General features: G+C 42.8%; 1 protein-coding gene across 1 annotated transcript in view; it reads right to left on the bottom strand.

The window, feature by feature from the left end:
* The window catches only part of LOC306941447 (rho-associated protein kinase 2-like), a 48,998-nt gene that overhangs the window by 30,794 nt on the left and 5,725 nt on the right, over positions 1-12,479 (bottom strand). The window contains exons 2-7 of the mRNA XM_079526926.1: positions 8,946-9,027; positions 7,555-7,655; positions 4,796-4,933; positions 4,418-4,678; positions 3,242-3,386; positions 2,250-2,388 (exon numbers count right to left, since the gene is read on the bottom strand). Of these exons, the coding sequence (XP_079383052.1) occupies positions 2,250-2,388; positions 3,242-3,386; positions 4,418-4,678; positions 4,796-4,933; positions 7,555-7,655; positions 8,946-9,027 (866 nt within the window). The remainder of the gene's footprint in view (positions 1-2,249; positions 2,389-3,241; positions 3,387-4,417; positions 4,679-4,795; positions 4,934-7,554; positions 7,656-8,945; positions 9,028-12,479) is intronic.

Here is a 12,479-nt window from a genome sequence, read left to right as displayed (position 1 = left end):
TCCTACTCTCTCACTACACACACTCTTCTCTTACACACACACACACACACACACACTCTCTCTCTCTCTCTTCACTCTTATTCCTGCTCTGCCACTGCGTACAGAGCTGGAGGGGTGCGGCAGTTTGGGCCTGCCACGTGTGGGACATTCCAGACCCAGCCAAGAGGAAGAGGAAGGCAGGGGAGGGAGACGGAGTATGGGGAGGGGAGGCCAGAAGAGGTTTTTTCAGCCCTGTAGAAAACAGAACCTAAGACCACGCCAGACTTCCAGGCTTGCCCAGAATTATGGGAGAGGAACGGAGAGAGTGACAGAGAACAGGGAGATGGAGAAATGGAAAATGGCACAAAGTGTACTGTAATTTTTTTTTATTATAAAGTAGAACATGGCAAACTGGGAGCAATCAGAAACACATGGGAGGCTGGGCTGGAGTTCTGGCCCAGAGAAGAGATGCAGCGGCTTCTGGAATGAGTGATGAGTCAGCGAGGGATAGCAGCTAGAGTGGGCGACTGGGCGTCAGCAAGGTTCAATTTGCTGGGGGGGAATGGAGGGAGAAATCCATTCCTCTGCTTTTGATATCGCCCCATGTCATTCATTTTATCGCCAGTGGGAATAATTGTTTGATAATTTAACAACCGGTTAATTAAAAAAATTAAAAAGGGACATATTTGTCAAACTTTTTCATTCATCACATATTTCAATTTCTTCAAAGAATAAATAAATTCAAAGATAGCAATGCATCACAATGAGGTGTTGTCATACTGTAGATTGGCTATTTTTGCTATACATTTTGTCATACAAAGCAGTACGGCTTAAGAGGTTCCGAAAATGCTCTCCCCCCTGACCCGTATTTTATTTTAAACAAATCAAAGCATGGACATTAGGAACAGATGTTGTGGGTAAATCTTATGTGTGCGTGTGCAGTCGGCAAGGTGTGCGTGCACGCACGTTTGCATTTGAGAGAGTGTGTCTGCGCGGTGAGAGAATGGTGAGCAAGAGTGTAAATAAACTGAGTGATGCAGAATGAAAGGCCGCTCTGTGCAGAAGCAAAAAGGGCCTGTGTCTGACTGAGCCCTTCCACAGGGGCGGAGCGTCTAATGTCAACAGGAAGTGGTCTCCACCTGAGGGACGGGCCACTGACCCTGAATATAACCCCTCAACTTTACTACTGACAGTGTACTAACACCAATACCAAACTGCTACTTCATTGCCTCAAACCAAGAAGTGTAATGTGAGAAACGAAAAAAACAAAAACTACTATAATTTTGAGGGGCGCTAGCCCCTCCTATATACAGGTTTGTTTTTAGAATGTTTGTTGTGATACAAAACTTTGTAGAACAATGCTTTCATATTTGGAAAGATATATGTTTAATTGATAACCAGCTCCTCAACATTCCACACGCTGTTGCTATCGTTGTTCAAATCGTTCTCTGCGGTCCAAGGAGTGTCAGAGAGGCAGCTCACCTACTTAGCTTGTATCACAGAAAACAATGCATATCATGGAACAATTTATCAGAAACCCACAGCATTCAGATAATCCTGGACAACAGGATATATGAGAATAAGTAGCGCACATCCTCCGGTCTTGGTGCTGAGCCAAACTGTTAAACTAACAGATATCATGAACAAAAGCAAGGGCTCGCAACTCACTTTGTAATGCTCCAGGTAAATGTATTCACAATCACAGCAGGCAGGACATACAACGTTTCGACCCGTATTGGTCTTTCTCAAGTATGTACATACTTGAGAAAGACCAATACGGGTCGATAAGGGTCGAAACGTTGTATGTCCTGCCTGCTGATTGTGAATAAATGTACCTGGAGCATTACAAATTGCAATTACAATTGCTTTTGTTCACAACAGGATATATGACTCATGGCTCTGAAATGATTACTTTAACACACTGCCATAGTGCCATTGCTTTAATTCTCAAAGTTGAACTTGCCACCTTGCAGCACGCTGAGGGGCTGTGAACCCCCCGTGTAGAGCGAGGGGTTCGGGCGGAAACTGCTCATTAGTGCCATCCTGGTGCCGTAGCATGTCACTAACCAGACTTTAAGAGAGCTAACCCAACAGCTCCCAGCTTCTCGCCCGCAGCCTGGATGTAATATCCCAGGACCTTAAAGCATGTAACGTGACTTTGGCACAAGCTCAACGACAGACCCAGATGGAGACCTGGTGGCTATGGTTGGCTCTACGCGCCCTGAAGTGCAAGAGGACTAATATAAGTAAGTAAGTAAGTAGGTACACACCTGTCAGACAGAAAGGCACAGATAAGGTTGTTGGCATCCCGGCTCATCTCCATGTCATCTGGGAATTCAAGGGATTTTTTGTGGTCCATGATCTTCCCATAGGTTCCCACTAAAGAATCTGCATAGAACGGCGTTTCACCTGCACAATGTTGAGAGAAAAGGCGTAGAAGAGGATTGTCACAATAAAGTTAATTCTGGTGTGCCTTCTCCTGCTCACTATCCACCGCTAAGTCCTCTTTCTAAGATTCAGTCCTCTGCCTAACCCAAGGAAGCTCTTTTCCACCTAGCAAGTCAGATTATGGGTTCATTCGTTTACATGGTATTGCAGTTTCTTTGAGGCACTATATAGTTGTTTCTGCACTCTTCTTGGGTGAATATTTACAAGTTCATGCTTACTCTGATCTCAAGTAAGTCACTCTGGATAAGAGCATCTTCTAAACGCCTAAATTGCAAAAATATGTTGTCAGTTTGATTAACGAACAATATATTTAGCTGACAACCTAAAATGGACTTGTGCCGGCATCTACGTATATCCAAGATTGGATGGTACAGGTCCTTCCTATAAGACGGAAGAACAGGAGCATTGTAATTGGCTAGTTACTAATTAGTAAAGAAATACCCAAATAGATAGACAGGCCCCCGTTTGGCTAGATCCGGGCCATAACCGCATGGGACGCATTTCGAATAAGCTGGAGGGACGATTTCAGTGCGATTATTAATTCACAAAAATGACAGTCTCAGTTGTCATTGACCAATTTGAAAAATACTCAGGAATTATAAGGACCTTGGTCTGCTGGCAGCGTGCACAAGAAATGTTAGCCTGGCTAATAAGCCAGACCGAATCAGCCGGCAAAAAAAAATGTTGTGTGATATTAGCCAGGCTTATTAGCCAGGCTAAAGAAATGGTGCTCTAGTAGTATGTGAGAAACTGTGGACAGAGATACAAACAGGGGCAAATGCATGAATATCCCGGCGGACATTAGCTTACTCACCAACAAGCATTTCGTAAATGAAGACGCCCACAGACCACCAGTCGCATTCGCGGCCGTAATAGCCATCGCCACCTTGGGACTTCAGCACCTCAGGGGAGATGTAGTCTGGCGTGCCCACTGCTGTGTCACAGTGCACCATACCCGTCTATAAAGGGACAAGTGGATGTACAGACCAACACAAGGACAGAGAAACTGTTGGCAGACGTTTTGGAGACGGACAATACAAAAAAGAAAGAAATAGCAAAATGTACGGTATCACTACGAATATACAATCTCTTTACCACATTCAGGACGGGAACCCCTTTTGGTGTTTTAAGCATTATGTTATACTTTTATATTTTTGAAAAATCATAAAAATGTGGCACAAATCTTTGAATATATATTCTTTCAGAGCGAACGTTTTTAACTCAAATATTTGCTTCTGGGGGGGTCCCTAGAGCAACATATTTTCAGATGGGGGTCGGCGGCCAATTACATATATTTTTGGGGGTCCTTGACATGAAAATGTTTGAGAATGACTGACATAGAAACATAGGTTTTTCAGAAAACTGTCATGATTTAGAAGACATTTGTAGAATCGTCCTCAGGTCTAAATGGGTTAACTTGAGAGGTCTGTCTTATCAGACATTCTAACGTGTTTCTTCAGAATGGATACAAATTACATCCCTGTCCATGTTTACTGGTATATTAGATTTTAAGACCAATGAATCCTTAAGTAGCCATTTTGAAAAACTTCTACTGCTAAAATGAACAGTGGATAAACCACTTCCTGAAACTTTGTACTCATGTCATCAGCGGTTATGTAGGTACCAACAAATAATCTCTATATGTATCTGTAAATAATCTGGTATTCAAAACAACCTGATGCTGGTATCTCTGGTATTCTCAAAACAACCTGATGCAATACAGTAGCTCTGCCTTGACATGCTTCAATTCACAATCTGAACACTTGGTGGTGCAATGGAGCACAATAAACATGAACTGGGCTGAGATGTTTCAAGAAGAACCATGCCAGACATATTAATTAGCATTTTGTACAATGTGAACATTAAAAAGAAAGAAAGTGAAAGTGATCTGATGTTAAGGCTGCAACAATTTTCTTTGAATATATATCAATGAATTAAAGTGAAGAATTCAGATAGCCCCAACCAGAATGAGATCAAAAGCCCAACCCACCGAGTCCATCTTCATGCACGTGCCGAAGTCGGCCAGCTTGAGATGTCCGCCTCCATCCAGCAGCATGTTGTCCGGCTTGATGTCTCGGTGGATGAAGCCCATTGAGTGGATGGCGTCCAGCGCCAGCACCACCTCGGCCGTGTAGAAGCGGGCCCACTTCTCTGGCATGTCGTAGTTCATCGTGAGGGTCACTAGGTCGCCCCCAGGCATGAACTCCATCACCATATAGAGGTGGCTGTTGTCTTGGAAAGCACAGCACAGCTAGGGGGAGAACAAACGGGCATGTCATGCCAAGTATGCTCTGTGTCGCTGTGTGTGTGTGTGTGTGTGTGTGTGTGTGTGTGTGTGTGTGTGTGTGTGTGTGTGTGTCTTTCACACCTGGACAACCCAGGGGCTTTTTGAGAAGGCCATAATGTCCCTCTCCTCCCAGAAGAATGCAGAGTCGGAGCGTTTGATCATCTCAAACTTGCTGAGCTGTTTCATGGCGTAAACCTTCTGAGAGCTCTTGTGGCGCACCTACAGCAGAGAGGGGCGAAGCAAAACGAGATATTTTGCATGCAAATACCGATAACAGCACAGTGGTGCAATTAACCCCTTAAGCTTATTTTATACTTTTAAAAATGTTCAAAATGAGCCAAGTATCCGATCTACCTTACAATGCATTTCAGCCTGTAGCTTATTTAATTATTTTATATTTTCTTTTTGGCATTTTGTGCTTTATTTCAGATGGGTGTGTAAAGTGTAAAGAGACAAGAAACCGGGACAGACAGAGAGGAGAGACAAGTGAGACAAGACAAGGGTCTCAAACCCAGGTCCCCGTGTGAGTCACCAGCCACCCCAGAGCTGCTAGTTTTGATCAACAACTCAACAAGCTAGTTTGGAAAAAAAATTGAAAAAAAACTAAAAACAAACATTTATATATTATTATAATCACATGCCCAAAATCATGCTCATGATACAAGGATAACAATGGAGTATTTTTGGCCTATCCCAGTGGATTTCAAATCGATTAACTGAAGGAGAACCAGACCAACCAACAGAAATCCTATAATAATAGGCACACGCCCAAAGAAAGACGTGCTTACACAAGATTTGACACATACAGAGCCCCTGGCCCCCTGATTCCTCCCCCCCCCCCCCCCCCCCACACACACACACACACACACACACACACACAACACTAACACTTTAAACACAAAACCACCCCCTTCCTCTCCCACGCACTGGGCCTGTCTAAACGTGTCTCTATGCACACAACAGAGGCCAGAGCCAAGCTACTATTACACACTAAACACTATAAGTAACTGCATGCATACATGATTCGATTTTAGCCATGCCACAATGTTTAAGTTCTGCTCCCGCAAGAGAGTTTCAAATCTCCTTTTGTATGATTTGAATACTTAAAGGTGGTGCAAGTGTTAAATCACATGTGTAATCATGTACAATTGTGTAAACAATTGTAATCATTGTGTATGTTTGTTCAGTAACAGATGTCACACCGTCTCCCCAGCTCTTTAGTAAACAGGAAATATCAGGAGAAACAGAATACAGGAGAGACACGTGAAATTGGAAGTGATCAAACAAAGAAATGAGCAGACAAAATTCTAAGCGAAACAATATCAAATTGAATCTGCGGATTGGGTTTCCTTTCCCGATTGGATGGAATTGGTGACCCACCCGAAAATGTATTTTCTGTTTAGACAGGGAGACGCCTGATACTGAGAAAACACTCTAAAGCAATTACAACAATCAGAATGTGGAGTTTTAAAAAGGTAGTGACGTTTCTTTTTGTAAAATAAAAAAGTGTTTTGTTAAAACTCAATATTCTGATAGTGATCATTTGCTAGTGTTTGTTCTCGAACCATCTCTCCAGCTCTTGGAGAAAATACATTTTCAAGTAGGTGACAAATTGCTGCCAATCAGGAGAGAGTAGCAATTTTTTTGTGTTCTCTATCCTGATTGGATAAAATTGGTATCCTGATCTGAAAATGCATTTTCTGTTAAATAAACAGCTGGAGAGACCTGGACACTTCTGTTATTGAACAAACACTCTATAGCAATGAGTACTATCAGAATAATATAACTATTCAACACATATTTTAACTGAAGAAAATCACTTACTTTTTGACAAAAATGTTTTGGTTTAACCAAAAACGATCACTTACAGCACCTAGTGATGTCACAAACAATCACTTATAGCACCTAGTGATGTCACAGATTTTCGAATAACCTATTGTGACGACCCTCTCCTACCCTGCCTAACTGGCTGATTGGCAGGGTGGAGTTGGATCGTCAGTGAGATTGGACCACACCCGAGTCTGGTGTGCCCCACGCCTATATAAGTGTCAATTAAGCAATATTACACGAGAGGGTGTGGGTTAACGTGATTATTGCCACGACAGGGATGCGGTGAGGAACGAGACGAAGTCGAGTTCCGCAAGCATCACTGAAGTGGCAATAATCACGTTAACCCACACCCTCGAGTGTAATATTGCAATTATACAACAGTTACCCTTAAAACTAAGAAAATCGCTGAAAGAATATATTTTTTTAATGACAGATGTAGTCACTACGACCACAAATGTCCCAAGAAACTAGCTAGCCTAGCCACCGAGTTTGCTAGCGCGCTGGGAAAACAGAGCAGCTGAATTCTTTGTTTTGATTAGGTGGTGAATGGTGCTGGTTTAACCCACGGCTACAAGGCTGTTTCAACCAATCAGATTGCTTCCTCGAAACGACCTGTGGTATAATCTGCCTTCACTCCTGAGTCTTTTCTCCTCTCTACTGGTTTGTTTGTTTGTGTGCCTTGGTTTACACCTTACAACATTCCCACTGCACATACACTCGCACACATGCATTGCTTACACACTGATGATCATTCATATTTACTGACATCTTATACTTGTGATTTAGTTAGTTAACCTTTAAATAAATATATTTGTATACACTTTTAACTGTGCCTGTGTCTCCCTTTTGTTGCAATCATGAGTCAGATTGTAACACATATAAACCTAAAGCCTAATTTATACTATTATTTGATAGCAAGCCTCACTGCTGCCAAAAGGGAGTGGGTCAGAAAACAACCTGTATGTGGGGCCACACTTTACCTCCTGTTAACCAAGGGAAAATCATCTCACCAGTTGCACTTCGCCATACGCTCCTCTCCCAATCAACTTGACTTTGTCAAAGTCTTCCAGTTTCACCTGAAGATCTCGTAGTCGTACCACTGCCTTCGCATCTGGTGGACAGGAACAAAAACACAGAGGTCACGCGGGTCTCCATGCCAACATAAAGGTCAAGCTTTGTACCATTTTGGTTCAAAGTTGGGGGGTCAGTTATTTAAAATTAGGTCATAGAAGAGACTGACACCAATGTTTGACCCAAATGTGCACTGCAATGAAATTACTGTAACTTAAAAAATAAATAAAGTAAAGGACTGCCCTTTACTGTGGAATTGACAGATCTACAGTACCAGTAAAACGTCAATTGCGCCTTCAGTGTTGACCATGTACATGCATTTAAAATGACAATACAGTATTGGGGCCAGAATTGACTGAAAACAAAATGTAGAAATAACAGCAATAGAGCACCGAAGTCCTGACGTCACTGTCAGTAGAGGGCGTCAGTCCACAGGTTCATGTACTTTTTATTTGCATTGTAATCTCCATAGGGGGATTTTAGATCGCCTCATATAAGAACTGTGTTTGAAAAATAAACCGATCACCCCGGCCTTTTCACTCATATGGATATGAAGCATCGACTGAAGGTGGAAATGTACAAATATACCCAAAGAGTAACAAAATAAGCGTTAGAAACGAGTCAAACAACCCAGAGACTACATTTACGGGTAGGGGGGGTGGCTGCATCTGCCCGTCGCACAACAGAAACTGAATGTCAATTACGTTTATTTTTATTTTATTGATATTTAATGTTTCGTGGTTAGTACGAGTCGAGTCACCACCAGCTGAGCTTACGTCAACGAGGAATCTCAGGAACGCAATGTGTTGACAGCTGGGCGTGACGTATATTAGCAGTGACATTGCCTTCATATGTAGTTTCAAGGCTTTTGCGGCCACATTAATTCCATTTTCTCCAGAAACTGGCTGTATCAAATATGAATGGACATCATTAACGACGCACAGCCACTCCCCTGACAGAAAGGCCGGGGTGGTCGGTTTATTTTTCAAACACAGTTCTTATATGAAGCGACCTAAAATCGCCCTATGGAGATTTCAATGCAAATCAAAAAATACATGAACCTGTGTGTTGGTGTTGGTGCCCTCTACTGAAAGTGACGGCAGACTTCGGTGCTCTATACTGGCAATATTATCTACTCTATCTGCATTAAGTAGAGATAATAAAAAGCTGTGGAAGAGTTAGATTTAGGTAAATGTGTTTTAATCTACCAGGCCATTAGATAACAATGCTTCTAGCCTTTTAGTTTAAACCCTTTCTACAAACATGTCTTGGGACAGGGAGTTGTTGTTGTTCATGTGATCACTTTGGCTAGTTTTCAAGTATTACTTACATCGGTTAAGGAAGGCATCTATGTTTTTGTTTTTCCGCAGGGTGGGGTAGTCCAAATCAAGGGCCAAAGCGTTCATGGAGTCCTGAAAGGAAGAAAATGCAAGTTAGAAATGTAAATACACTTAATGCACTCCCTGAACTTCCAGGATTTCCTCAAGAGCATATGGGCCTCCCCATCTGGCCTCAATATTAAGATAAACCATAAATACTGTAGTAAATCAAGTACAGAACCACAGATCTACGGACAGGTTTCCAAATCAATGATTTTACCACAGCATTAACATAGGGCTTGATGGAATATTTCATTACTCTATTCATCAGGCTGACATTACATATTTACCACTGGACCCATACCAGGTCTCTGTGGCCTGCAGCTACCACCACAAATTTTCTTTGGAAATCCTCGCACTTAAATTTAACTAACACTGAAGAAAACGGAAAACTTGAAGTTTTGTGGTGTTTTATGCCCTCCATTCTGTTACAATGCTAAGTTACAGGGTGCTGTGAAATGTAACGTGGATGGTAGAGAATATTCGGGAAGTGACACAGGGACAATGAGGGCATGTAAAAACACAGTAGAACATTCAACATCATCCTTCAAAAAAACAAATCTCACAGTGACACAGACTTTGCCCAGACCATTTACATTGTGGTCTATCATATCTACAGTATCAGGGCAGGGGCGGCCGTAGCCTAGGCGGCTATGGTGTAGTTTGCGGGTACTGTGTAGACTGTAGAGATTTCATCTGGTAATCAGAAGGTCACTGGCTCACATGCTACAGTTGAAGTGTCCCTGAGCAAGACACTTGGATTAATACATTAATAAAGGTGCTCTACCATTTCACACACACATCTTGTCTGTATGTTACGGGTCCCCCTCTAAAATGAGATGCTTCATTCATCACACACACACACACACACACACACACACACACACACACACACACACACACACACACACACACACACACACACACACACACACACACACACACACACACACACACACACACACACACACACACACACACACACACACACACACACACACACACACACACACACACACACACACACACACACACACACACACACACACACACACACACACACACACTTTGAGAAGTACAGCCGTGACACAGTAGTGGTTTCGAGTTCCAGACCACCAGACCGGAAGGTCGCCAGTTCGAATCAGCGGTCCGAGACGTTAAAATTACCACCGCTGAAGTGCCCTTGAACAAGGCATTGAACCACTACGATGAAATGTTCTATGAGCAGGGCCTGGCTGGAAACAAGTTCTTGAGCTTAGCCCAGATACCCTGGGTAAATATAGTAATCATTTCATTTCATTACACACACACACACACAATCTCCCTGAACACAAACAGAAAGGTGGTGGTGATCTCCAGACTAAAACGCTGAGGCCTTAGTAATGTCATCGGTGCTTAAAGTAGTGGTGTGGAGTTTCACATACAATCAAAATGTCATCCCAGTCCTAATGTGCGAGGCTGGTGAGGGGGTTGATAGGGATGTACTGTGCCACCCCACAAGTTCCACAAATGTGGTCGGTCAAGTGAAGTCAATCAGGTTAGAAGTGTCTGTTTGTCTGGGGCCATGTGAGTGGGTGGAGTAACCAGGCATGTGGAACAATTTTTTATATAAATAGAGTGTGCCAGGAGTCGAGAGAACTCCCCTGGAGCAGCCATGTGCAAATAGATCTGGAGCTCAGAGGCTATTATGGGACAAACAGCTTATCTGACTGGGTTCAGACTTTAGTGGGAATTCTACGAGCACTGGGGTCCTTTTACGCATGCTGTGTGTGTGTGTGTGTGTGTGTGTGTGTGTGTGTCTAGAAACCATGCAGAGACCACCTTTTAATTCGTTTTCTGTTGAAGTTACATCTGACACACACACATGAATGGTTTCAGAAAATACAGGAAGTGTGTGTCTATATACATAATACACGGTGGGGTGAATGATTTTATTTTTTATTTTTTTTTGGCTTTTGTCTTTATTTTAGGGACAGACAGTAGGCTGACAGGAAATGGGGAGAGAGATGGGGGGGTGACATGCAGTAAAGGCCGTCGGGATCGGGAGTCGAACCCGCGGCACACTGCCAGACTGGATTACCAGCCAAGGTGCCTGGACCGCTGAGCCACAGCCCAGGCCATGACTTTTATTTATTGTTGTTTTATATTGTTTGTATGATAAGGACCGACATTTATCTGCTTGACCAGTAAATACATTTGTTGATACACTTGACGCCATGGCCATCAAATACTTTATCAGATAGACTGACGCCTGTGCACAATGACACAAGATGCCTCTGTTGATTTCCTACTCATTCTGTTAGTATCATTATCATAATATCATTATTATTATTTATTTTTTTTCCTCATATCTTCTGGTCACGTCACGTCATGTCTGTGTCTGTCCCTGTCTCTGTGTGTGATATAAGCTGTAACATTCGAGTGTGATACTGCCTGGTGTCTGCCTGCCCTGCGACTCAACTAAACCATCATTCATCACCGTTAGTTAGAGGGAGACTGTTAAGAAGACCACACACATTATTCATTCATTGTCCGGCCTGGCAGAGACAATGATCATCATTGTCATCCAGAACACAATGAAGCATAGTGACAACAAGGCTGCAATCAAATGTGACTGATTCTTGTATGTTTTATAAACCAAACCGATCAAAACAGTGAGCTGTTATTTATTAATCCCACTTTTTGTCAGCTTCAGATTTGAACATGCTGTACCAACCCCCTCAGGAGCTACTGAGACTCACTTTGATTCTGTCATATTGGAACTGAATAGGGATATCTGCAGTAGCCAAGGTTTAATTAATTCCAGTGACACAGTTAGAGGATCCCTAAGAGCAAACTGAATAATTGGTTTATCCTTGCAACGTTTCTGAACATACAGCTAGATTTCGCTACATTACCTGGGTTTTATGTCTTGTAACCGGCTACAGTATGGGTCCATTGTATTATTAATAACTAGTAGTTATTAGCTTTGAGTTATTAACCTTAGGGACAGATTTAGCCTAAGAAATGATCTGCCTGTCTGACTGAGGATCATGAGAATTTGTTAAATCATTGAAGTAAGTTTAATAGATAACTATTAAAGACTGCATACAGGATACATTTTACACTTTAAAAGGTTGAGGTTGCCTCAAGAAATAAACTAAAGCGGCAATGGGTTTGCCGTGTAGCGGTCCGAACTCTAGATGTGTCTAGAATGGTATGCCTCTAAACCCTGTATATTGGCATGCCATATACTGTATATCGGTCAGATCGTCCGAAGGATGCACACGCAGATCCGACTCACCAAAGTTCCGACATGCGGAAACAACGGTCGGACATGGGGTCGAACATGCGCTGCTCCCGTGCTTCCAGTTATGGTTAGGGTTTGAGGTAGGTCGTCTTCTAATGACAGTCGGACCAGTAGTATGTCGGAACTAAAGCCTGTACCTGCCGAATGATTCGGCAGCCGCCACCGCACTCCCTCGAGTCCTTGCTGATGCGCACAG

Source organism: Electrona antarctica (genome assembly GCF_951216825.1).
Source record: "Electrona antarctica genome assembly, chromosome: 17".
Lineage (NCBI taxonomy): Eukaryota > Metazoa > Chordata > Actinopteri > Myctophiformes > Myctophidae > Electrona > Electrona antarctica.
The sequence above is the reverse complement of the archived record's forward strand: the minus strand, read 5'-3'. Positions and strand labels throughout refer to the sequence as shown.